The sequence below is a fragment of the Trachypithecus francoisi genome, unplaced genomic scaffold, assembly GCF_009764315.1.
Source record: "Trachypithecus francoisi isolate TF-2019V2 unplaced genomic scaffold, Tfra_2.0 Lachesis_group12, whole genome shotgun sequence".
Classification (NCBI taxonomy): domain Eukaryota; kingdom Metazoa; phylum Chordata; class Mammalia; order Primates; family Cercopithecidae; genus Trachypithecus; species Trachypithecus francoisi.
The window spans coordinates 10,072,986-10,098,058 of NW_022681457.1; the positions used below are offsets into that span (position 1 = coordinate 10,072,986).

The following is a 25,073-nucleotide window of genomic DNA, read 5'->3' on the forward strand; positions in this document are numbered from 1 at the left end:
ACATATGCATCCGGGATGAATTAAGGTGTCTGAGGGGAGGCATGGATGGGTGAAGACAGACAGCTCATCCCAGTTATGCACATAACACACATGCACATGTACTCATACATTCACGTACGCACATGCATGCACAAGCATGAACGCACTCACACATGTCAGGAGACCTCTGAGTCCTCTGTGCGCTGGGACTTGTTGGTTTTCTCCACTCCTCTTATAAAGTTAGATGCTCTCCCTACTCAGATTAAAATGGAAAATGACTTGAGAACCACTAGGGGGAGAGAGTGTCTCATCTGACTTAATTTTTGTGCACATTTTAAATAAAAAATAGCACACTTGCCATGGGCATGCATTTGACTGGATTGCAAAGGTAGACATATCAAAGCATCTCATGATACCCAATAAATGTATACAATTATTATTTTTCAATTTAATTTTAAATAAAAAATAGCACACTTACCATGGGCATGCCTTTGGCCGGATTGCAAAGGTAAACATATATCAAAGCATCTCATGATACCCAATAAATATGTATGATTATATACAATTATTTTTTCAATTAAAATACCATAATAAAATAACAGAAAAGAAACCTGCATACTGGTAACAGAGTGGATTTTTAAACGTCATTTTATACAAGAAAAAGAATATTAAAAAAAAACTCAACAATAACTCAATCAGCTCATCCTATGGAGCAGGTACTAGTTGAATACTATGCAAGCATCAACACATTCAGTAGTCTTACATACGCCCCATAGCTTGTTCTATCTTTTTCCCCACTTGTGGGGGTTTTGATAGTTGTTGAGGATGTCTAATCCAATTATACATTCCAGAGCTAGGAATAAAGCCACAGGATGCCTTTGGTGGCCAAGAAAATTCAATAGGAGACAAATCTGAGCTAAAGCTTCATTGACTACCTGACCTCTATAAGCTTCTAATCTGACTGGAGGGTCACCATGATGTTTTGGGTCTTCTGAAGTTAGTGTTAGCTCAGAGCCAGTGTCTAGCTGTACCCAAAATATCTGATTATTTCCTTTACCCAGTGCACAGTTACCATGATAAAGGCCATAGGTCCATTTAAGGAAAGTCAAGAGAAATATAATTGTATAACTTTTTTTTTTTTTTTTTTTTTTTTTGAGACGGTGTCTGGCTCTGTCGCCCAGGCTGGAGTGCAGTGGCCTGATCTCAGCTCACTGCAAGCTCCGCCTCCTGGGTTTACGCCATTCTCCTGCCTCAGCCTCCGGAGTAGCTGGGACTACAGGCGCCCGCCACCTCGCCCGGCTAGTTTTTTGTATTTTTTTTTTTTAAGTAGAGACGGAGTTTCACCGTGTTAGCCAGGATGGTCTCGATCTCCTGACCTCGTGATCCACCCGTCTCGGCCTCCCAAAGTGCTGGGATTACAGGCTTGAGCCACCGCGCCCGGCCAACTTTTTGTAGTATATGCCGGGGCAGTGCCTTCAAGGGTACCTGGTCTTCCCTTTAATTCAAGGGGTTCTGGGTCTATAAACTGGCCAAATTCCAGTAATTGATTAAGAAACTGTGACTCTCTAGTTTTTGATTCTAATTAGATTCTTACTCTTCACCAAGAAATGTTCTGCTTATACAAATCAAGTAAGAATTAAGTAAGCTTCCTATCTATTTCACGTCTTAGAACGCTGCGGTTAACTGGACAGCAGGAAAGGGCCGCATGAGACAGTCTATTTGGATTACTGCTTTGGCTCTGCTGTCCATTATGATCACCACACCCAGTTCTGTGATAACCACACCCAATTCAACACACTAGATTCTCGCCTTTGTCCACTGACTTCTGACACTGAGTCCTGCCACTCTGGGATCCAACTACACCCTTTACATTTAGGTTCTCCGTTCAGTGGCAGCAGTTCCCGCTGGGAGTTCTGACCACTCCTAATACACCCTCTGTCCTTTCCCACCTTGTCTGTACCCTGGAGGCTGACTCTATGGATTGCATCACCAACATCTTCTTGCGTCTAGTTTCTGGTTGAGTTCAGCCATGGGAGGCACCGTCAAGAGAGCAGAGGGTGAGAGGAGAGAGAGGCTGGGAAATCTATTCCCACACATACACCCTGCCAGGCAAAAGACTGTGCTCCTCTACCCATGACATCAGCTTCCATGAGGCACTTCCCATCTCCCAGCTCCGTCCTCAGGGTGACTTTCCAGAGACCCAGTTACATTCGGCTGTTACTAAAGAGTCAGTTACAGTCATCTAGCTGTTTCCAGTGACCACCTCCAACCCCCCATAGCTGCCTGGCTGTTTGCAGAGATCCACCTGGCTGCTTCTAGAGACCCGATTACATCCACCTGGCTGTTTCCAGAGACCCGGCTACATCCACCTGGCTGTTTCCAGAGACCCGGCTACATCCACCTGGCTGTTTCTAGAGACCCGGCTACATCCACCCAACTGATTTCATTATCATTGACGCAGTCCCCAGCTGCTCCTATGTCTCCTGGAAATCCCCAATTGCCCCAGAGACTTTGTTGTAATTTTCTGCTCAGCTGACTCTAGGGATCTTCCTGGAACTTAATTGCTGACCTGAAGAATGGGCCGTATTTATGCAACTGAAAGCAGGGCCCAGTTCTCTGGGCAGTGCTTTCCTTTGTACATCAACAAATAATCCTAAAGACCTAAAGTCTGGCAACCCTATGCCAGGTCGTAGGGTGCACAGGTCACCTGCATCCAGTTTTTACCTTCACAGTTGCTCAAAGCTGAAAAGGGAAAAAGAAGAGCCACAAATAAATTCAGTGTTTTCCTTTTTATCCTTTTAAAAAGTCATTATTTTATTCTTAAAATGATTTAATCAACCAAGATTGTATATACTGAGGTGTACAACATGATGATTTGATATATGTATGTATACATTGTGTAATGATTTCCACAATCAAATTAGTTAGCACACTCAGCACAACCAATGCCATAAATAGATCCCCTGGACTTGTACATGTTATGCCTTAAAGTTGGTGCCAGAGTTCTGTTTATTTACTTTTATCCATATACGATAGTTGTATATAGGTTTAGGGTACTTACGATGTTTCGGTACTTGTATACAATGGGGGTAACAATAAAATCAGGGCAATTAGGGTATCCATCACCTCAAATATTTATCTTTTCTTTGTGTTGGGGAGCATTACAATTCTTTTATTTTAGTTGTTTTGAAATATACAATATATTATTGTTAACTATACTTTCCTTACTGTGCTGTCAAATACTCAAAGTTATTTCTCCTATCCAGCTGTATTTCTGTACTCCATAACTAACATCTCCTTATCCCCCACCCTTTCCAGCTCTAGTAACCACCAGTCTACATCTTTTTTTTTTTGGGACAGTCTTGCTATGTCACCCAGGATGGAGTGCAGTGGCGCAATCTTGCCTCCCTGCAAGCTTTGCCTCCCTGATTCAAGCAATTTGCCTGCCTCAGCTTCCTGAGTAGCTGGGATTACAGGTGCGTGCCACCATGACCGGCTAAAGACGGGGTTTCACCATGTTGGCCAGGATGGTCTCGAACTCCTGACCTCAAGTGATCCATCTGCCTCAGCCTCTCAAAGTGCTGAGATTACAGGCATGAGCCACTGCGCCTGGCCTTTTTTTTTTTCTTTTGAGACAAGGTATTGCTCTGTTGCCCAGGCTGGAATGCAGTGACACAATCATGGCTCACTGCAGCCTCGACCCTCCAGGCTTCAAGAGATCCTCCTGCCTCAGACTCACGAGTAGCTGGGACCACAGTGCACACCACCACACCTGACTGATTTTTGTATGTTTTGTAGAGTAGGGGTTTTGCCACATTGGCCAGGCTAGTCTCGAACTCTTGACCTCAAGTGACCCACTTGCCTTGGCCTCCCAAATCACTGGGATTACAGGCATGAGCCATCACACCCGGTCAACCAGCCTACGCTCTCTGTTTAGGAATCCACTACTTCTTTTTTTTTTTTTTTTTTTGAGACGGAGTCTCGCTCTGTCACCCAGGCTGGAGTGCAGTGGCCGGATCTCAGCTCACTGCAAGCTCCGCCTCCCGGGTTTGCGCCATTCTCCTGCCTCAGCCTCCTGAGTAGCTGGGACTACAGGCGCCCGCCACCTCGCCTGGCTAGTTTTTTTGTATTTTTTTAGTAGAGACGGGGTTTCACCGTGTTCGCCAGGATGGTCTCGATCTCCTGACCTCGTGATCCGCCCATCTCGGCCTCCCAAAGTGCTGGGATAACAGGCGTGAGCCACCGCGCCCGGCCAGGAATCCAATTCTTTAGCTCCCACGTATGTGTGAGAACATTCGAGGCTTGTCTTTCTGTTCCTGGCTTATTTCACTGACCATAATGACCTCCAGTTCCAACCATGTTGCTGTAAATGTCAGGATTTCATTCTTTTATGAGGATGACCCCTCTTCCATTGTGTATCTATACCACATTTTCCTTACCCTTTTATCCACTGATGGACACTTCAGTTGATTCCGTGTGCTGGCTTGTGAAGAGTGCCACAATAAACACAGGGGTGCAGGGACTCTTGTGATGTCCTGAGACTTTTTCCTTTGCATGGATATCCAGGAGTGAAATCACTGGGTTTTACGATCATTGCAGTTTTGGTATCTTGAGGAATCTCCATGTTTTCCGTAATGGCTGTACTAATTTATATTCCCACCAACAGTGTGTAAGAGTTACTTTGTCACCACATCCTCACCAGCATGTTTTTATTTATTTATTTAGATGGAGTCTCACTCTGTCGCCCAGGCTGGAGTGCAGTGGCGCTGTCTCGGCTCACTGCAGCCTCCATCTCCTGAGTGCAAGCGATTCTCCTCCCTCAGCCTCCTGAGTAGCAAGGAGCCTCCTGATTGCAGGTGAGCACCACCACACCCGGCTAATTTTTGTCTTTTTAGTCAAGACAGGTTTCACCATGTTGGTCAGGCTGGTCTCAAACTCCTGACCTCATGATCTGCCCACCTCGGCCTCCCAAAGTGCTGGGGGATTACAAGGCATGAACCACCATGCCCAGCCCAGCATGTTTTTATATGTTTCTTTGATAATAGACACTTTTCTTTTTTTTTTTTTTTGAGATGGAGTCTGGCTCTGTCGCCCAAGCTGGAGTGCAGTGGCCGGATCTCAGCTCACTGCAAGCTCCGCCTCCCGGGTTCACGCCATTCTCCTGCCTCAGCCTCCCGAGTAGCTGGGACTACAGGCGCCCGCCACCTCGCCCAGCTAGTTTTTTGTACTTTTTAGTAGAGACGGGGTTTCACCGTGTTAGCCAGGATGGTCTCGATCTCCTGACCTTGTGATCCGCCCGCCTCGGCCTCCCAAAGTGCTGGGATGATAGGCTTGAGCCACTGCGCCCGGCCAATAATAGACACTTTAACCGAAACAAGATGATACTCATTGTGGTTTCGATTTGTATGCCAGTGATGATTGTGGGTTTTTGTTTGTTTGTTTGTGTTTGGAGGTGAAGTCTCACTCTGTTACCCAGACTGGAATGCAGTAGTGCGATCTTGGCTCACTGCAACCTCTGCCTACTGGGTCCAAGTGAGCCTCCTGCCTCAGCCTCCTCAGTAGATGGGACTACAGGTGTGTGCCGCCAGGTCCAGCTTTTTTTTTTTTTTGTATTTTTGGTAGAGATGAGGTTTCACCATGTTGCCCAGGCTGGTCTCAAACTCCTGGGTTCAAGTGATTCACTGGCCTTGGCCTCCCAAAGTGCTGGATTATAGGCACGAGCAACCACGCCTGGCCGACGATTAGTGTTTTGAACAATTTTTATATAGCTGTTGCCATCTGTATGGTTTCTTTTGAGAAATGACTATTCAGATCCTTTACACACTTGTTAATGGAATTATTTGGGAAGTTTTGTTGAGGTGTGTTTCTTCTAGGCCTAATTTGTTGATATTTTTATGACGAAGGGATGTTGAATTTTGAACAAATGCTTTTTAAACATCTTTTGTGATGATCATATGACTTTTTTTTTTTTTTTGAGTCAGATTGTCACTCTCTCACTGAGGCTGAAGTGCGGTGGTGCGATCTCGGCTCACCACAAACCCCGCCTCCCAGGTTCAAGCGATTCTCCTACCTCAGCCTCCCAAGTAGCTGAGGGTGCCTGCCACCACACCCAGTTAATATATACACACACACACACATATATATATATATATGTACACATTATATACACACACATATATACACACACACATATATGTACATATATATATATATTTTTTTTTTTTGAGACAGAATCTCACTGTGTCACCCAGGCTGGAGTGTAGTGGCGCCATCTCGGCTCACTGCAAGCTCCGCCTCCCGGGTTCATGCCATTCTCCTGCCTCAGCCTCCCGAGTAGCTGGGATTACAGGCACCCACCACCACACCTGGCTAATTTTTTGTATTTTTAGTAGAGATGGGGTTTTACCATGTTAACCAGGATGGTCTCGATCTCCTAACCTCGTGATCCGCCCTCCTCGGCCTCCCAAAGTGCTGGCATTACAGGCGTGAGCCACTGCACCTGGCCAATATTTTGTATTTTTAAAAGAGCGGGGTTTCACCATGTTGGCCAGGCTGGTCTCCAACTCCTGACCTAAGGTGACCCACCCGCCACAGTCCCCTAAAGTGCTGGGATTGTGGGAGTGAGCCACTGAACCTGGCCATGATCATATGTTTTTTGTCTTCCCTTCTGTCGACATGAGGTACCATATCTATTGATTTGAGAATGTTGAAATATCCTCCCTTCTGGTTGCTGTGTGGAGTGTGACCTCTCCTACCCTCCATGGCCTTCCAATCCCACTGTCCCCTGGCCAACCACTCCCAAACTACACAGTAGTCTCTTGTGCATGGAGCGGCTGCAATCAATCCTGGTGGTGACTGGTGGGTGATGTTTCAGGCATAGCACATTCAGAGAAGGTCCCAAGGAGATACCAAGAGGTAAACTTAAGTAGAGCTGCGCCCCATCCTTGGCATCTGTAGAACCCTGGATAAAATCAAATATGCTGACCCAAATGTCCATCAATGATAGACTGGATAAAGAAAATGTGGCATGTATATGCCCTGGAATACTACGCAACCATAAAAAAAGATGAGTTCAGCCTGGTGCGGTGGCTCATGCCTGTAATCCCGGCACTTTGGGAGGCCAAGGCGGGCGGATCATGAGGTCAAGAGATCGAGACTATCCTGGCTAACATGGTGAAATCCTGTCTCTACTAAAAACACAAAAATTAGCTGAGCATGGTGGCAGACACGTGTAGTCCCAGCTACTCAGGAGGCTGAGGCAGGAGAATGGAGTGAACCCGAGAGGAGGCGGAAGTTGCAGTGAGCCAAGATCGTGCCACTGCACTCCAGCCTGGGAGATAGAGTGAGACTCTGTCTCAAAAAAAAAAAAAGAAAAGAAAAAAAGGATGAGTTCATATCCTTTGCAGGGACATGGATGAAGCTGGAAACCATCATTCTTAGCAAACTAACACAAGAACAGAAAACCAAACACTGCATGTTCTTACTCATAAGTGGGAGTTGAACAATGAGAACACATGGACACAGGGAGGGGAACATCACACACTAGGATCTGTTGAGGGGTGAAGGGCTAGGTGAGGGACACCATTAGGAGAAATACCTAATGTAGGTGACGGGTTGATGGATGCAGCAAACCACCATGGCACATGTATACCTATGTTACAAACCTGCACCTTCGGCACATGTACCCCAGAACTTAAAGTATAGTTTAAAAAAACAAATACGCAGTTATGATCATGAGAAAGGTTGTACGGATTTTGGGGCATGAGCTGTGTGACATCTGTGCTGAGGATGTAGATGATGAAGCAATATTGTTGGTGCAGGAAGTAATGACAAGGGCTGGAAAAACCCTTGGAAGAGCCGCCTCCCCCATAAGCCTGCCCTGCTTTCTTCTTGCCTTGCTCTTTCCTCCGTCTCTGGCTTCTCTCCTTCCCTGGCCCCCATGTTGTGATGCCACATCCCACTTGAAGGATGTCTATGCACAACTCTACCCAGCCTCAAGATCTATTCAACGCGGTATCCTGCAAATTTTTCCTGTAGAATGTCCACCTAACCTGATGCACGTTGCTGAGCCTTGAGACTGCAGCTCTCAGTGAAGAGACTCAGGCAGTGTGGTTGAGTAACCGAATCAAGGGACTGAAATTTATGTCTAGGCTGGGAAATGCAAATCCAGGATGATATCCCAACAGGCTGTCTGGATTCTGTAGTTTCCTCTCTCTTCCCTTGGTGTTTCCTGTTGTAGCTCCTTCCAGGGCACCAGCACCTGAACAAACACTCTCTGCACATCCTCCTGCAAGTGACAGCTCCTCTGCCAGCCTCTGTGTCTTCCTGCGTAACTGGTAGCAATTATGGCTCTTTCAGGGTGGTGGTGCAAATTATACAAGATTGTGAATTCCAAGACAAGAGACACAAATTTGTTGTTATTATTGGTTTGTTTCCATTTTAATGCCAGTTGTTGAAGACAGGATACAACAAGTAGAATATCGTACACTGTGGAGAGTTTCACAAATTGCTTCAGCTAATTTGGGGAGGAGTTTGGAATTTTAAGGGGAAGTGATGGGCAGTTATGACCAGGCAGCCTTACCACAGAGATTACTCAGAAAACAGAGCACATCTGCCCCATGACACAGGCAAACGAATTGGGAGAGAAGCATTGTTCCCCTCGGCCACATACTGTCAAATACAAACATTCATCCTCTGATGAATGAATACACTTTTTTTAAAGAGGCTTCACTCTGTCGTCCAGGCTGGAGTGCAATGGCACAATCTTGGCTCACTGCAGCCTCCACTTCCTGAGTTGAAACAGTTCTCCTGCCTCAGCCTCCCAAGTGGCTGGAACTACAGGCATCTGCCACCACACCTGGCTAATTTTTGTTTTTTGTCTTTGTTTTTTGAGACGGAGTCCCACTTTGTCATGCAGGCTGGAGTGCAGTGGCGCGATCTCAGCTCACTGCAATCTCTGTGCCCTGGGTACAAGCAATTCTCCTGCCTCAGCCTCCTGAGTAGCTAAGACTACAGGTGCCCACCACCACACTGGCTAATATTTGTATTTTAGTAGCGATGGGGTTTCAACATGTTGGCCAGGCTGGTCTTGAACTCTGAACTCAGATGATCCGCCCACCTCGGCCTCACAAAGTTCTGGGATTACAGGCGTGAGCCGCCACTCCCGGCCAAAATGAATACATACTTTGTGTTGCATTTATAAAACAGATCATTATACAGTAGTGAAAAATGCATAAACTAGGTCTACCAACAAAACTAGAGACGAATCCTGAAAATATAACGGCACGTGAAAGAAGAAGGCCAAAAAGAATGCATGTGAAATGACTGCTTTTTTTGGAAAGAGACAGCATATTTCATTTAGGAAGTAATAGAAAGATGCGAAAATTATGAATAAAGAAACAACATGACTCACTTGAAAATAATGGTGATTGTCGCACACACAGATTATGAAAGGTGATTGTCGCACACACAGATTATTGTTCTGGAACAACAGCCATGTCCTCTCTGACTTTCCTTTGGTTCTACCTATCTTATGTTTTGATTATTATTAATGGGTCATTTTGTTTAATGCTTATTCTTTAGGTTTTTGAGCTTCACAACAAACAGTGAAAAAATAGAAAGGTTTTGGAAGAACCTCAGGTGATAAGAGTTGGATCCATTGGAAGCCATATGGGAAATAGCAGGTTTTCTGAAACCTCAACCCAGGCCGGTCCAGAGAGGGAACAAGTGCCCTGGCTGGACTGTTTTTTGTTTGTTTGTTTTTGGCTGTTGTTGTTTGTTTTTTGTTTTTGTTTTGTTTTGTTTTGTTTTTCAGATGGAGTTTTGCTCTTGTTGCCCAGGCTGGAGTGCAGTGGCTCAATCTCAGCTCACTGCAACCTCCACCTCCTGGGTTGAAGTGATTCTTCTGCCTCAGCCTCCTGAGTAGCTAGCATTACAGACATGAGCCACCACACTTGGCTAATTTTTATACTTTTAGTAAAGATGGGGTTTCACACCATGTCGACCAGGCTGGTCTTGAACTCCTGACCTCAGGTGATCCACCCACCTTGGCCTCCCAAAGTGCTGGGATTACAGGCATGAGCCACCGCACCTGGCCTGGTTGGACTCTTGACACCACATGGTGTGGGCTTGCATGAGGTGGACTTCTGACTTTAAATCCTCCTGGGAGTCGTCAGCACCGCTCAATGGCGACGCACTTCATCTCCGTAATCTGAGGTTGTGCGTTAAATGCAATATCCATAGGTTACTCCCTGCGGAACTCTAAGAAAGGTTCTTAAACTGTGCGTCTCACAGTCAACACCCATAGCACTGGAATGGAAGGAGTGCTCATCTTCAAAAGTTGCTGCCAGGTACTAGTGGGTAGTGTACCTACCTCACTAACCACGGAGCTCAGTAACATTTTCTGCAAAGGACAGGATAGTAAGTAGTGTATGCTTTGAAGGCAACAGGAGCTCTGTTGCAGCTACCGAACTCTGGCACAGTAGGGCGAAAGCAACCACTGACAATTGGCAAATGAATGAACATTGCTATGGCCCAATAACATTTTATTTATGGAAATGGGTGAGGAACCAGTTTTGACAGTAGGGTCACAGGACGCTGACTCCTGACTTAAAAGATCTGAGCCTAGCATCGTTTTTTGTGTTCAAGATACATGACTTACCTAAAATTAGCACCATCATGCAATTACTTTTGTCACCATCATCATCATCATCATTATCATCACCATCATTATTCTTATTATCATCCCCAACATTGGCCTCCTCCCCCCCATCATTACTGTCTTCATCAAAACCTTCATTGTGTCTTCACTATGATATGGCACAATGCATCTTTCCTCCAATATGGAAAATATGAGTCTACCATATTTTCTTCTCTCCATAACGAGAGTAAATTCCAACCCAGAAATGTCTTGAAGGGAGAGGAAAATTCTCTCTTCTGCCTTCCACGTTCTGGAATTATTTATTAAAATGGGAGATAAAAATGCTGACAGAATCCTTAGATATTGTAACCTATTGAAAAGACTGCAATAAAACACTACTAAAGAAATACATTTATATCTATTTGTGATGTTCTGTGGGGGTAGGACAAGAAGGGACCCCACGGGGTTCTGAGTGTTTCCTGCTGTTTTTGCATTTTTGACAATTAAGCAGAGCCAGTCCTGTTAGAGGCAGCACAGGAAGCTCCAGGACCAGAGAGAGACCTCATTGCTGGGGGTGTGGGTGCTCAGAGAGCCTCTTCGAGGGAGTGGCACCTAAGCTAGAGCTTGGAAAAATAAGTAAGAAATTTCCAGTAGATGGAGGTGAGGAAAATGCTGAAAGGCATTGGAAGCAGATACTCAGATTAATAGGTAACCTCATGGGTAAGAGAAATGCAAACATTTCCATGGTCACAGTAGGTGGGACAAAGGAGAGAGTGACAAGAATTGAGATGGCAAAGACTCAGATGAATGTAGTAACCTCATGGGTAAGACGAACGCAAACATTTCCATGGTCCCAGTAGATGGAACAAATGAAGTGTGACGAGAATTGAGGTAGAGATGGCAAAAGGAGCCTGAAAATGAAGGCCCTTGGTAACATACTGAGACGCTCAGAGAAGCCTGTCCACAGGTGGTAGACCAGGCTCAAATGGAGAAACCCAAAACGGAAAGACAAGAGCATTGTTCACAGCCTCAAATTCAAAGCTGAGCATAAGGGATCCTTTGATATTTCCCACATGGTGGATGATTCTCAGCTTATGTGCTGCCAAAGGTCCAGAATCTTGTCTGATTTCAGGGTCCATGGGAGAGGCGGCCAGGCCAAGAGACAGAGAGACTGGGGGGGTAGTGTCTGAGGTAAAGCCAGTCACGGTAGTCCCCACTGTCTTTGAAGCCATGCTGGGAATTGGAAAATCTTCACACTTAACCCTGAAAATGTGAGCAAAGTCTCTGAATCCAACAGAGAAATCTAAACCTGATATACTCAGAGATGTACTTAAGGATCCTTGGGATTTTCCAGTGGTTTCTGCTGTTGGATTGTGATATCACAGAAGTGGGGATAGAGAGGGAGGCATTGGAGCAAGAGAAGCATAGCCGTAATGGAGATATGGAAATATATTATCTACATGTATATCTACAAGACATGGTGGAAGAGAGAGAGAGAGAGAGACTTATTAACCAAGTGTGGACTGAGCTTCTATCATCCCACATCCTGGCAAACTATCATAAAATCCATAAAATGGATCCTCCCTCTCCCCTCTTCTTGTCTATATGACCCAGGAACCAAGTCTTGGGAGGATTCTGGATCCCATCCAAGAGATGAACAGCAGCAATGTTCCTTCCCAGACACCTGCCCAGGAGTGGGAGAAACTTTACTCTTTGAAGACTTGTATCTGGCTTGCCAAATACTACTCCAGACATTCTAGTGGTGTGGGACTGTATTTCCTGGCAACGAAAAGCAGAAGGCAGGTGTGGTGGTGATAAACTTAAGGAAATAGCCACAACCTGAAATGTACAACAGTGAAATGGAGACTATGGAATGAAACCTGGAGATGCTCCGTGCTTGGGAAACCCTGGGTCTGTGGATTATAGGAGTGACACAGGGTAAGAACAGACAAACTGATGGCAAGTGTTTTCATAGCAACTTGAACTCCATTGCTCTCCCACACCCAAAAGACAACCAGAACATTAGGTATTTCTCCTAATGCTATCCCTCTCCTAGACCCCCAACCCCCTGACAGGCCCCAGTGTGTGATGTTCCCCTCCCTGTGTCCATGTGTTCTCACAATTCAACTCCCACATATTAGTGAGAACATGCGGTCTTTGGTTTTCTGTTCTTGTGTTAGTTTGCTGAGAATGATGGTTTCCAGCTTCATCCATGTCCCTGCGTGGATGTCTTTCTTTGAAAACATGGAAAAACTCCTGAGCAAATTCTTCCAGGTACTTTTGTTTAGGTAATCTTAAGGTAACACCTGGTTGATCATCTTGTCACCCTAGACTACAACTGGACATATATATATAATGGGCACCTTAAAAATAAGAAAAATCATTTTAAGGCAGAAAATGTTCCTGTCCAAGGGCCAATAGTATTCATTTGAAGTAATTTCAAATGAAGTCCAAGTTTTTGCACTCTAAGGCTAAATGTATTCTTATGCTTGAAAATTGAGATTAAGTTGATTAATGTAGATGTTAGGGTTTAGTTCATCATCCAGGCAGTCCAGTGCAGTGAATCAGTGGTTGGAAATCAGGGAAAGAATTTATTCTATTCTGGGACAAATATCTTATCAATCTCACTAGAATGACAGTACAAAGACAGGAAACAAGGGAGCTATATTCAAAATAGAGAAAGGCAGAGTCTAGCACGAGCTAGGAATGACTCAGCCAAAGGGAGAGTTGAGCAACCATAGAGATTTTCCATATGCTGACATTTTGGGGATCCCCCCATGGGCCAGTCAACCCCCAACTGATCAAACTTCACTAAACCCAATCATGACTTGACCCTTGCCCAGGAGATGCAACGTGGGGTAGGAGCTAAGAATCATCTTTCTCGGTGTCAAGTGATGTCAATTGAACATGAAACAATCCCATTACTGGGTATATACCCAAAGGATCCTAAATCGTTCTACTATAAAGACTCATACACACATACGTTTGTTGTGGCACTATGCACAATAGCAAAGACTTGGAACGAACCCAAATGCCCATCAATGTTAGAATGGATAAAGAAAATGTGGCACATATACACCATGGAATACTATGCAGCCATGAAAAAAGGGATGAGTTCATGTCCTTTGCAGGGACACAGATGAAGCTGGAAACCATCATTCTCAGCAAACTAACACAAGAACAGAAAACCAAAGATCGCGTGTTCTCACTAATATGTGGGAGTTGAATCAGGAGAACACATGGGCACAGGGAGGGGAACATCACACACTGGGTCCTGTCAGGGGGTTGGGGGTCTAGGAGAGGGATAGCATTAGGAGAAATACCTAATGTACATGACAGGTTGATGGGTGCAACAAACCACCGTGGCACGTGTGTGCCTATGTAACAAACCTGCACACTCTACACATGTATCCCAGAACTTGAAGTATAATCATAAAAAAAAAGAAAATGAAACAATAAAACATGAGTTCTTACGAATCACAGAACACCCGTGCCCCCAAATTAAGTTGGAAATTTATGATTCATTCCAATTGGGTCGTTTTTAGTATCTCACAAAAGTTTGATTCTACAGTGAAACATACTTTGAAAAGAATGAAAGATTCTTGTGGTCTTTTTACTTCTTGTAAGGCGTTAGGATCCACCCGTTTGAATACCTTGGTCCAGGACCACCTGCGATGCTTCTCTTTCCACCCCCAGGCATCCCTTCATTCAGATAACGCCAACTCATCATCACCATCTGACCTCTCATTCAGCTTCCTCACTACCCTCCATCTCAAATCCACAAAATATGTTATTGCTTTCTCTTTTTTTTCTTTACTTTTTGAACTTCAACTTTTATTTTAGATATGGGGGTACATGCTCAGGTTTGCTACGTGGGACTATTGCACCCAGGAGGTGAGTGCAGTACCCACTGGGTATTTCTTTCATCCTGTCCTATTGCTTTAAATCTTTCCTTCCCGGGACTGGTCCTATTTCTAAACTTTTTGCGTAGTGATTTTATCAACTTAGTTTTTGCTAGGATGCTAGATTTTCCAGAAGGGGAGGTAACTGGAAATGAAGTCTGGGTCACTGTGAATCCAATATATCTGCTTTGCTCGCCTTTATCTCTTGTGTCCTGGGATGGCCACAGGTTGACATGTTTAAACGTTTCTTAAGTGAGGATGGATAAGATTTACTGAACGGTGAGTGCATGACTACAAACACAAAATGAGGCTGGGTGATGTGGCCGATGCCTGTAATCCCAGCACTTTGGGAGGCCAAGGCGGGCAGATCACCTGAGGTCAGGAGTTCAAAACCAGCCTGGCTAACATGGTGAAACCCCATCTCTACTAAAAATACAAAAATTAGCTGAGTGTGGTGGCTCATGCCTGTAATCCCAGCACTTTGGGAGGCCAAGGCGGGCAGATCACCTGAGATCAGGAGTTCAAAACCAGCCTGGATAACATGGTGAAACCCCATCTCTACTGAAAATACAAAAATTAGCCTGGCATGGTGACAGCTGCCTGTAATCTCAACGACTCGGGAGGCTGAGGCAGGAGAAGTGCTTGAACCCAGGAGGCTGAGGTTGCAGTGAGTGGAGATTGCGCCACTGCACTCTTGCCTAGGTGACAGAGCGTGATCCTGTCTCAAAAAAAAAAAAAAAAAGCAGCAAAATACAAGAAGTAGTCCAGGACTGATAAAGGCAAGTCATGCTGAGCGGTTAAAAAAGGGGTGAGGACATCGAAAAACCTTCTGGCATATTTCCCAGTCCTTGCCTAGCACAGGTTATCTGAAAGCAGGACTTAAGGATATGAGCGCAGGTAACTGATTTGGGTACCAGGGTTAAGGGAATAGGGTAGAGAAAGAGAGAAGGGAAGGAATTTCTGAAATCAGCATGCATCGTGGACACCACTGCAGCAGGTAACAAGGACAGATCCACACCAGGATCTCTGACAGTTGCAGACCACGATCCAGAACTTCCCTCCAAAACAGGAGATACTCGGCAATATGTGTATAACTTTCTAGTCTCCATTTCTGGGAGTTTGTTTTTCCCCAGAGCTTGTCCGATGCATCAAGCTTTGGCTGAAATAGCTTCCAATAAACTCCTTACACACCAGTGTGGAGACACACATGGAAATCCTCGAGATGAGATACTGTCCCCGTGATTCTGAGAGTGACCCCAAAGGATACGGAATGAGGTACTAAAAGCAGGTGCTTGGAAACCTGAATGCAGTGCTATTCACGCAGTTCCCGGCACTTTGACTTTCAGCCTCCTGCAAGCCTCTCCTTCTTTGCCTTCCTGACCATTAGACATGATTTATTTTGGGTTTGTTTTAACCTCTACTTCCTGTTTCCCCTCCCACCCTATGTTTCAGTTCTAAAATTAAAAGGTCCTCTCATCCTTTTTTTTTTTTGAGACTGAGTCTTGCTCTGTCGCCCAGGCTGGAGTGCAGTGGCGCGATCTCCGCTCACTGCAAGCTCCGCCTCCCGCGTTCACGCCATTCTCCTGTCTCAGCCTCCCTAGAAGCTGGGACCACAGGCGCCGGCTACCTGGCCCGGCTAATTTTTTTTTTTTTTTTTGTATTTTTAGTAGAGACGGGGTTTCACCATGTTCACCAGGATGGTCTCAATCTCCCGACCTCGTGATCCGCCCGTCTCGGCCTCCCAAAGTGCTGGGATTACAGGTGTGAGCCACCGCGCCCAGCCTTCTCATCCTTTTAAGGAGATCAGAGGCAGAAAATGATTACTTACCATCTAGGACAGACCACAATCCCAGATCATTGCAGGACATGCCCATTTGAATGATTACTGAGAGCTGACCACCTGCAGTGTTTTACACAGGCAGCGGCCTGAGGGTGGAAGCTAACGCAGGCAGTGGTCTGAGGGTGGAAGCTATCTGGCCTTTTTGCGTGCTTGTTATCTATTTATGGTTTTTTTTCTTTTCAAAATAATTTTACTAAATATTGAATTCACCAACTCTATATATTTATGGAGTACAATGTGTTATAAATGTATACATTGTGGAATGATGGAATCAAGCCAATTAACTCCGCATACTAACATCTATCTGCAGTGAAGACATTTAAAATCTGTGCTTGGCTGGGCACAGTGGCTCACGCCTGTAATCCCAGCAACTTTGGGAGGCTGAGGTGGGCGGATCACCTGAGGCCAGGAGTTCGAGACCAGTCTGGCCAACATGGTGAAACCCTGTCTCTATTAAAAACACAAAAATTAGCCAGGAGTGGTGGTGGGTGCCTGCAATCCCAGGTACACAGGAGGCTAAAGCAGGAGAGTCACTTGAATCCAGGAGGCGGAGGTTGCAGTGAGCTGAGATCACACCACTGCACTCTAGCCTGGGCGACAGAGCAAGACTTCATCTCAGAAAAGAAAAAAAAAATAAAAAGATTTTGGGCTACATCGTGCCAGCGCTGCAGAGAATGAGTTTTGTTTTGCGACACAGTTTTTAGGTGGCTACTGGGCTCTGGTAGAGAGGGAACGTTTGGCCTCAAGTAGGCAGGGCCCCGTGGGACATCAGTAGCTGACCATGACCTGGCTGCGCACTGGCCCACCAAGCGTTCAACTGGCGTGCCCAGCCGCTCTCCGTCATCACATAGAAGTGGTTTCTGCGAGATTTGGCTAAAGGAGTCCCTGAAGGCCTGTGGGAGGCAGAACAGTGACCTTCCAGAGATGTCCACGTCCTGAGCCCCAGACCCTGTGAATAGGGGAAGCGTATGTGGCAAAACGAACTTTGCAGATGTGATTAAGTTAAGGATCTTGGGTTGGGGGGATTATCCAGGTGGGCCTAATGGAATCACACGGGGCTGAGTAAATGAAACGGGGGAGGCAGCAGGGTGAGAGTGAGAGAAGGGGGCGAGTGGATGGAAGCAGGGGCCGGATAACGGGACTGGTGGCTTTGAGGATGAAAGGAATGGTGAGGCTGGAATGTGGGAACCTGCCGAAGCTTGAACAGGCAAGGGAATGGCTCCTCCCTGGAGCCTCCGGGAAGACACGGCTCTGATGGCAACTGTATTTTAGCTCAAGGAGACCCATTTTGGACTTGTGACCTCTGGAGTGGTAAGTCAATAAACCTACATTATGTTAAGCCACTAAGCTGTGGTGATTTGTTCTGGCAGCAATAGGAAGGCTTATGGTTCACCTGTGCTCTGAAAACACAGGTTTGTTTGTTTGTTGGTTTCCCTTGTTCAGTGATGTGCCCCAGCATCAGGCACACCTGCAAATACACAATACACACGGGTTGATGTTTGGGCAAGAGAGGAATTAAGATCAGGGGAACAGCGGGCTGGGATCAGAGAGACCCCATTTCTGTCTGAAATGTCTGCAGAGAACCTGGTGCCTGCCCCAGACCTAGCCCTGGGGAAATGAAAGCCAGGCTAGGGCTCAAATGAGGGCAGTTTCCCTTTCTGCGGGCTGCTGATGGAACAACCCCATGACTAGAAGGACCCAGCCTCCGAGCGGCTACACACCGTGTGTCTCTGTCCTGCCGGCACTGAGGACTCATCCATCTGCACAGCTGGGGCCACCGGGAGGAGACGCCATGACCCCCACCCTCATGGTCCTGTGCTGCTTAGGTGAGATTTAGGGAGAGGGAAGGGAGACTCGAGTCTTGGAAGAACTTTTCCTCACAGCCAGGCCCTGGTTCTTTAGGAGACTCAAAAATCTCAGGGTAAAGAGAGGACCTGTTCGGGCTTCAGGGGCAAATCTCTCACAGGGAACTCTCTTCCAGGGCTGAGTCTGGGCCCCAGGACCTGTGTACAGGCAGGTGAGTCTGTCCCCAGCTGTCCCAGGTCCCTCCTCCTCCCTGGGGACAAAGGGCCACCCATGGGCAGCTGGGAGAGGAGACAGCAGTTCTGGGTGACTGATGGCGACATCTGAAGGGTCCTGGGACTGGGAGCTGGGATCTGAGTGTGGGGATGTCTTGGGATGCGGCCTCTGATTTCTTTCCAGGGCCCCTCCCCAAACCCACCGTCTGGGCTGAGCCTGGCTCTGTGATCAGCTGGGGGAGCCCTGTGACCATCTGGTGTCAGGGGACCCTGGAGGCTCAGGAGTACCGTCTGGATAAAGAAGGAAGCCCAGCCCCCTGGGACAGACAGAACCCACTGAAACCCAGGAACAAGGCCAAGTTCTCCATCCCATCCATGACACATCAACATGCAGGGAGATATCACTGTTACTATCACAGCCATGCAGACTGGTCAGAGCTCAGTGACCCCCTGGACCTGGTGGTGACAGGTGAGAGGACACTCAGGGGTCCCAGCCCCAGGCTCTGCCCTCAGGAAGGGGGTCAACTCTCAGGGGCATCTTCCTCTCACAGCCCAGCCCTGCGGATGATGTGGGAGGTGGGAGCCCATTAAATACGGTGCCTCCTTCTCTCCTAGGAGTCTACAGCAAACCCACCCTCTCAGTCCTGCCGAGTCCTCTTGTGACCTCAGGAAAGAGTGTGACCCTGCTGTGTCTGTCACGGAGCCCCATGGACACTTTCCTTCTGTTTAAGGAGGGGGCAGCCCATCCCCTGCTGCGTCTGAGATCAGAGCACGGAGCTCAGCTGCACAGGGCTGAATTCCCCATGAGTCCTGTGACCTCAGTGCATGGGGGGACCTACAGGTGCATCAGCTCACGCAGCTTCTCCCACTACCTGCTGTCACACCCCAGTGACCCCCTGGAGCTCACAGTCTTAGGTGAGGCTCCTGACCCTGTCCTCTCTGAGCTCAATGGCTCAGCTCAGGCCCTAATCCCAGCAGAGCTCTGGGCAGGGACGGAGGGAGGGGGGCTCAGCCAGTGGGGGACTCAGCCCTTAGAGGGGAGGAGGACAACAGGGTCCTCCCAGGCATGCCCATGCTCTTCTCCCTTACTGGGGGTCCAGAAGGTGCCAGGTGGGCAGAGACATGGTCCCTGGGAAACCACAGGGCAGATGTAGGAAGAAGTTCAATTTGAGGTGGAGACTCCGGGGCAACCCCAGACTCTCATCCTCCTCTTGTCCTTCTACCCAGGATCCTTGGAGAGTCCCAGCCCCTCACCCACAAGGTCCATCTCAGCAGCTGGTGAGTCTTAGAGGCCACTGTCCAGAGAGTTTCCAAAGCCCGAGGCCTGTCTCAAGACACGCTCAGTGGATAAAGTCCTCATTCCAATTCTCAGCTGGGCTTGCTTCCAGGGATGTGGGAGTCGGGTAGTGACTTGGGAGGCACTACAGCCTCCCAAGGCCCTGAGGCTGGGTAATGCGGGGTGAGGGGTCAAGGCAGAGGGAGATGTTGGGAGGAGAAGCCGAGCTGAGGTGGGGGGCAGGGCAGCCCCAGCCCTCATGTCCCTGTTCTAACTCAGCAGGCCTTGAGGACCAGCCCCTCATGCCTACAGGGTCAGGCCCCCAGAGTGGTGAGTGACGGCTCTGAGTGGGAGGTGGGCGGGGTCCCGGGGAGGCAGGGGTGGGCTCTGTCCTAGGTTCAGGCTCCTCTGGAGTTGGCGATGTGGACAGACACCTCCCCTGCCTGGGACTCAGTTTCTCCAGGTGTAAAGGAGAGAGGCCTGCGGGTGGGAAAGTTCCTTTCAGCTCTGACTCCCAGCTGTGGCCTCCTGGGAGAGGAGGCCTCCCAGGGAAGCCTCCCAGGACCCGATTCCGCAGAGGCCTGTCCTGTCCCACCTGCAGCAGTGACGGTGACCTGGGGCAGGGGAGGGGAGCAGGGCTGTGGTTCAAGATGATCAGGCTCTTTCCCTGCAGCTCTGGGACTTGGCTCTGGTGCAGGGAGCAAGGGCTGCAGATCAGAGTCCCGAGTTCCCTTCCTAGCTCTGCTGCTTCCTGGCTGGGGGCCCGGGGCAGGCGATTCCCCTCTCTGAGTCTCAGTTTCCTCCTTTGTGAAATGGGTAGAGAGAGGGTGGCAATCTCAAGTTGCACAACTGCTGTGAAGGTTGGAGGTAATGAAAGAAATACCCAGCACACACAGTAGGTGTGCGCACAGTAGGTGGTCACATCAGTGACATAATCCCCTTTCCTGATGTCATCACACCCAAGGTCTGAGAAGGCACTGGGAGGTACTGATCGGGGTCTTGGTGGTCTCCATCCTGCTTCTCTCCCTCCTCTTCTTCCTCCTCCTCCAACACTGGCGTCAGGGCAAACACAGGATATCAGGTAAATAGGAAATTGGGGAACCCGTGGGCTGATGCAGGGTGGGCTCAGGGCACCAGCCAAAGAGACTGCAGATAGGAGAGGTCAGCTTAGAAACTTCTCCAGAAGTTCCCAGTGAGAAAATCTAGAAAGAAGAAAATAAAGAAGGGCATAACGGAAGTGCTTTATTTTTTCGGTTTTTCTAAACTTAGGAAGGATTTAAAACATCCTTGCAAGTGTATTTTCGGGTTTGTCTTCCTCTTGAGTTGCATGTGCAAGGCAGGTGGTTCTAACATTCCGAGAGCTGAGACTCTGTCCACCTTTCCCCAGCCCAGAGACAGGCTGATTTCCAACGTCCTCCAGGGGCTGCGGAGCCAGAGCCCAAGGACAGGGGCCTACAGAGGAGGTAATTCTGCCAGAAGACCTCAGACTCCCACCCACCCCAATAGCCACCTCACCGCCCCTCACACTCCCGTATCCTCCCCCAGGTCCGGCCCAGCTGCTGACGTCCAGGGAGAAAACCCCAGTAAGTGAGAGGCAGAGGGGGGCACCTGGGGTGGAGAGGCGGGCCCCAGAGTTTCAGTAGCAATGGGGGCAGGAGTACGGGCTGGTAAGGGTCAGGGACTCGGGGGAGGTGGTCTGAACCCACACTGTAGGACCTCAGGCACATCACAGCCCCTCCCTGCATCACAGTGGCCCTAATGGGAACAGGGCAGGGTCCGGCAGGAATGAGAGGTCCCAGGGAACCTTCCCAGGAGACAAACCCCTTGATCTGCCCCAGCAGATGCTGCCATGAAGGACACACAGCCTGAGGATGGGGTGGAGCTGGACAGTCGGGTGAGACCCCGCCCCTGTCCCAGGCACCAAAGGCCTCCTGGTGCCAGATCTAATCCTGCAGGACTTCTCTGTCCTCCTTCCCCTGGCTCTCAGCATCTTCACATTGGACCCCTCCTTGTCCAGCACGCTGCCTCCCGCCTGCTGTGACTTCACTCTCTCCTGCTGTCCTGGGACCTTGTGGGCCTCCTCCCGGGTCCCCTTCCTGCTCCTCCTCCTCTGTTTGGTCGTCTGGTTGTCAGAGCGCTCCCCAGGCCTCAGGAGGATGAGGAATAAATGAACCACCCCGGTCCCCTGGGCTCCCCTTCATTCATTCATCCAGCGAGTGTTCCCAGGGAGCTCACTGTGGATCGGGCTCCCTGTGGGACCTGCAGACACAGCAGGGAGCAAAGCCGCCCCCGCCTCCGGAGCTCACCTCGAGGTGGGAGACAAAATGCAAATAAATGCACCGTGTGCAGCAGTGCAACGTGCTGTAAGAAACATAAACCAGGGAAAGGGCAAAGAGTGTGGGGCAGTGGGGCCCGTCTGAATGTAAGGGGAGGGCTGTCTGCTCAGCTGTCATCTGAGAAGCCTGGATGGAGGGGGCCACAGGATCCTCTCATGGACGAGCCCCTGCAGGCAGAAGAAACAGCATGCAAAGGCCCTGAGGCAGCAGCGAGCTCTTGCAGGAAGGTGGGCGTGAGACTGCAGCCAAATGGGCAAGATCAGAGTGAGGAGGAGAGGCCAGAACCGCAGAGAGGGAGCGGCCAGACCCTCCACGGCCTTAGGGCGTCCCTGAGGTTCCATCAGGAAAGGGATGTAATCGGATCACCCTGGGAACAGTGGGGAAAATTGACTCCAGGGAGTCAGGGGGACTCAAGGACACCCCCCCACCAGTGTCTCTCTCCAGCAGAGCCCACACGATGAAGACTCCCAGGCAGTGACATATGCCCTGGTGAAACACTCCAGACATAGGAGAGAAATGGCCTCTCCTCCCTCCCCACTGTCCGAGGAGTTCCTGGACACAAAGAACACACAGGCGGAAGAGGACAGGCAGATGGACACTGAGGTGAGTCCTTTCCTCTCCAGGCCCCCAGCCCTCCCCCACCCCCACCACGTTCCTTCCCTCTCACTCTCCCCCACTGCAGGCTGCTGCATCTGAAGCCCCCCAGGATGTGACCTACGCCCAGCTGCAGAGCTTGACCCTCAGACAGGAGGCAACTGAGCCTCCTCCACCCCAGAAACGGGAACCTTCAGCTGAGCCCAGCGTCTACGCCACCCTGGCCATCCACTAATCCAGGGAGGACCCAGATCCCACAAACCACGGAGACTCAGGACCCCAGAAGGCATGGAAGTTGCCCTTAGTGGACATCATTGAACCCCAGCCAGCCTAGTCCCCTAACACAGACCACTAGAAGATTCTGGGAAATTTGGGCTTCACCTGATTCTGCAAAGATAAATAGTATCCCAGCATTATCAAAATAAAGTAGCAGACTTCTCAGTTCGCAATGAGTTAACTGATGAAAAAAAAAAAACAGAAGTCAGAAAATGTTTTAAATTGAATGATCATGTAAATATTACACATCAAACCAATGACATGGGAAAATGGGAGCTTCTAATAAGGACAAACAAAAAATAAGGAAAAATTAATAAAGTCAAAAGTTTATTCTTGAAAACATTAATGATACATGGAACTTGGCCACAATGAGAAAAATAAGAATAAAAAAAGAGCAGGCACCCTTTTCCATACAGGAACAAAATAGGAGGCAGCACTACAGACCCTACACACAGCTTTACAAAGGTGAAAGAAAACTGAGCAATTCTATGCCGACATAACAGAAAATGCAGATGAGACAGATGAAATATTCAAAATTACAGTTTACTTAATGAATATAAAGATAAATAGAAAAACTGAATCGTCATTACATAAACATATATAAAATGCATTGATCCTGTAATAAAAAATGTTCCCACAAAGTAAATGCCACTTCAGGAAGATTTGTTGGTGGTTTTTTCAAACTCTTATGCACTCCTGAAGCACACACACACACACACACACACACACACACACAGAAACTTGCATAAATTTTCCCTGAGAATATTTTGTGTATATTTACACAAATACATTTTATCAGACTAGGAACAAGTTGATACCCAAACCTGACAAGGAAACTACAAAATGGGAAAGTCATGGATGATCTCTCACAGAAATATAAATCCCTTAACAAATATTAACAAGTAAGATTCACGTCTCTATAAAATAGACAATATATCATGACCACACTGGTTTTTTATTTTATTATTTATTTATTTATTTATTTTTTGAGACAGAGTCTGGCTCTGTTGCCCAGGCTGGAGTGCAGTGGCCGGATCTCAGCTCACTGCAAGCTCCGCCTCCCGGGTTTACACCATTCTCCTGCCTCAGCCTCCTGAGTAGCTGGGACTATAGGCGCCCGCCACCTCGCCCGGCTAGTTTTTTGTATTTTTTAGGGGAGACGGGGTTTCACCATGTTAGCCAGGATGGTCTCCATCTCCTGACCTCGTGATCCGCCCGTCTCGGCCTCCCAAAGTACTGGGATTACAGGCTTGAGCCACCGCACCCGGCCCACACTGGTTTTTTATTATTTTTTAATTTTGTTTATGAAAAGCAAGGGTAGCTTAATTTTTGAAAACTCAAGCAATGTAAGTCAGTATTTTAACAAAATGAACAAAAAATTATCATCTCAACAGACAAAGCTTTTGTCTGAGCACCTTTTCATATACCTGCTGACCATTTGTATGTCTTCTTTTGAGAAATGCCTGTTCAGCTCCTTTGCCCATGTTTCAAGTAGTTTTTGGTTTCTTGCTGTTGCGTTGTTTTAGTTCCTTATATATTTTTAAATATTAACCCTTTATCAGGTATACAGCTTGCAACTATTTTCTCCCATTTCTGAGTTGTCCCCTCATTCTGTTGTTTGCTGTGCAGAAGCTGTTTCGTTAGAAGGCACACCCTTTGTCTATTTTTGCTTTTGTTGCTTGTGTTTTCAGGGCCATATCCAAAAAACTTTGCCTAGACCAACGTCTTGAAGCTTTTCTCTCACCCATTTTTGTACATGGGATAATGGTTCCATTTCATTCTTCTTCATATGAATATCCCCAGGATGTGACCTATGCCCAGCTGCACAACTTAACCCTCAAACAGGAAATAATGAAGCCTCCTTCCTCCCAGGAAAGGGAAAGTTCAGCTGAGCTGAGCGTATACACTGCTCTGGCCATCCACTAGCCCAGGGAGGACCCAGACCTCCACACTCCACGGAGACTCAGTTCTCCCAGGACTGCCCTCTCTTGTTCTTGGAAACTTTGTTGAGGATCAATTCACCATAAATGTGTGTATGTTTCATTCTTTGCTTTCATCCTTGTTGCACTGGTCACTGTACCTGTTTCTTTTTCTTTTTTTTTTTTTGAGATGGAGTCTAGCTCTGTCGCCCAGGCTGGAGTGCAGTGGCCGGATCTCAGCTCACTGCAAGCTCCGCCTCCCGGGTTCCCGCCATTCTCCTGCCTCAGCCTCCT

The 25,073-nt window shown here is 47.8% G+C and overlaps 1 protein-coding gene across 1 annotated transcript in view; it reads left to right on the forward strand.

Annotated features, from left to right (window-relative positions):
• Positions 1-23,200, forward strand: part of LOC117091357 (leukocyte immunoglobulin-like receptor subfamily B member 2) — a 37,159-nt gene extending 13,959 nt beyond the window's left edge. Inside the window, 13 exon segments of the mRNA XM_033223594.1 lie at positions 18,010-18,090; positions 18,092-18,186; positions 18,342-18,377; positions 18,563-18,847; positions 18,994-19,293; positions 19,606-19,656; positions 19,934-19,984; positions 20,619-20,735; positions 21,042-21,117; positions 21,200-21,237; positions 21,496-21,548; positions 22,435-22,596; positions 22,598-23,200. Coding sequence (XP_033079485.1) covers positions 18,010-18,090; positions 18,092-18,186; positions 18,342-18,377; positions 18,563-18,847; positions 18,994-19,293; positions 19,606-19,656; positions 19,934-19,984; positions 20,619-20,735; positions 21,042-21,117; positions 21,200-21,237; positions 21,496-21,548; positions 22,435-22,596; positions 22,598-22,819 — 1,567 coding nt within the window. The 3' untranslated portion in view covers positions 22,820-23,200.
• The last annotated feature ends 1,873 nt before the right edge of the window (positions 23,201-25,073 follow it).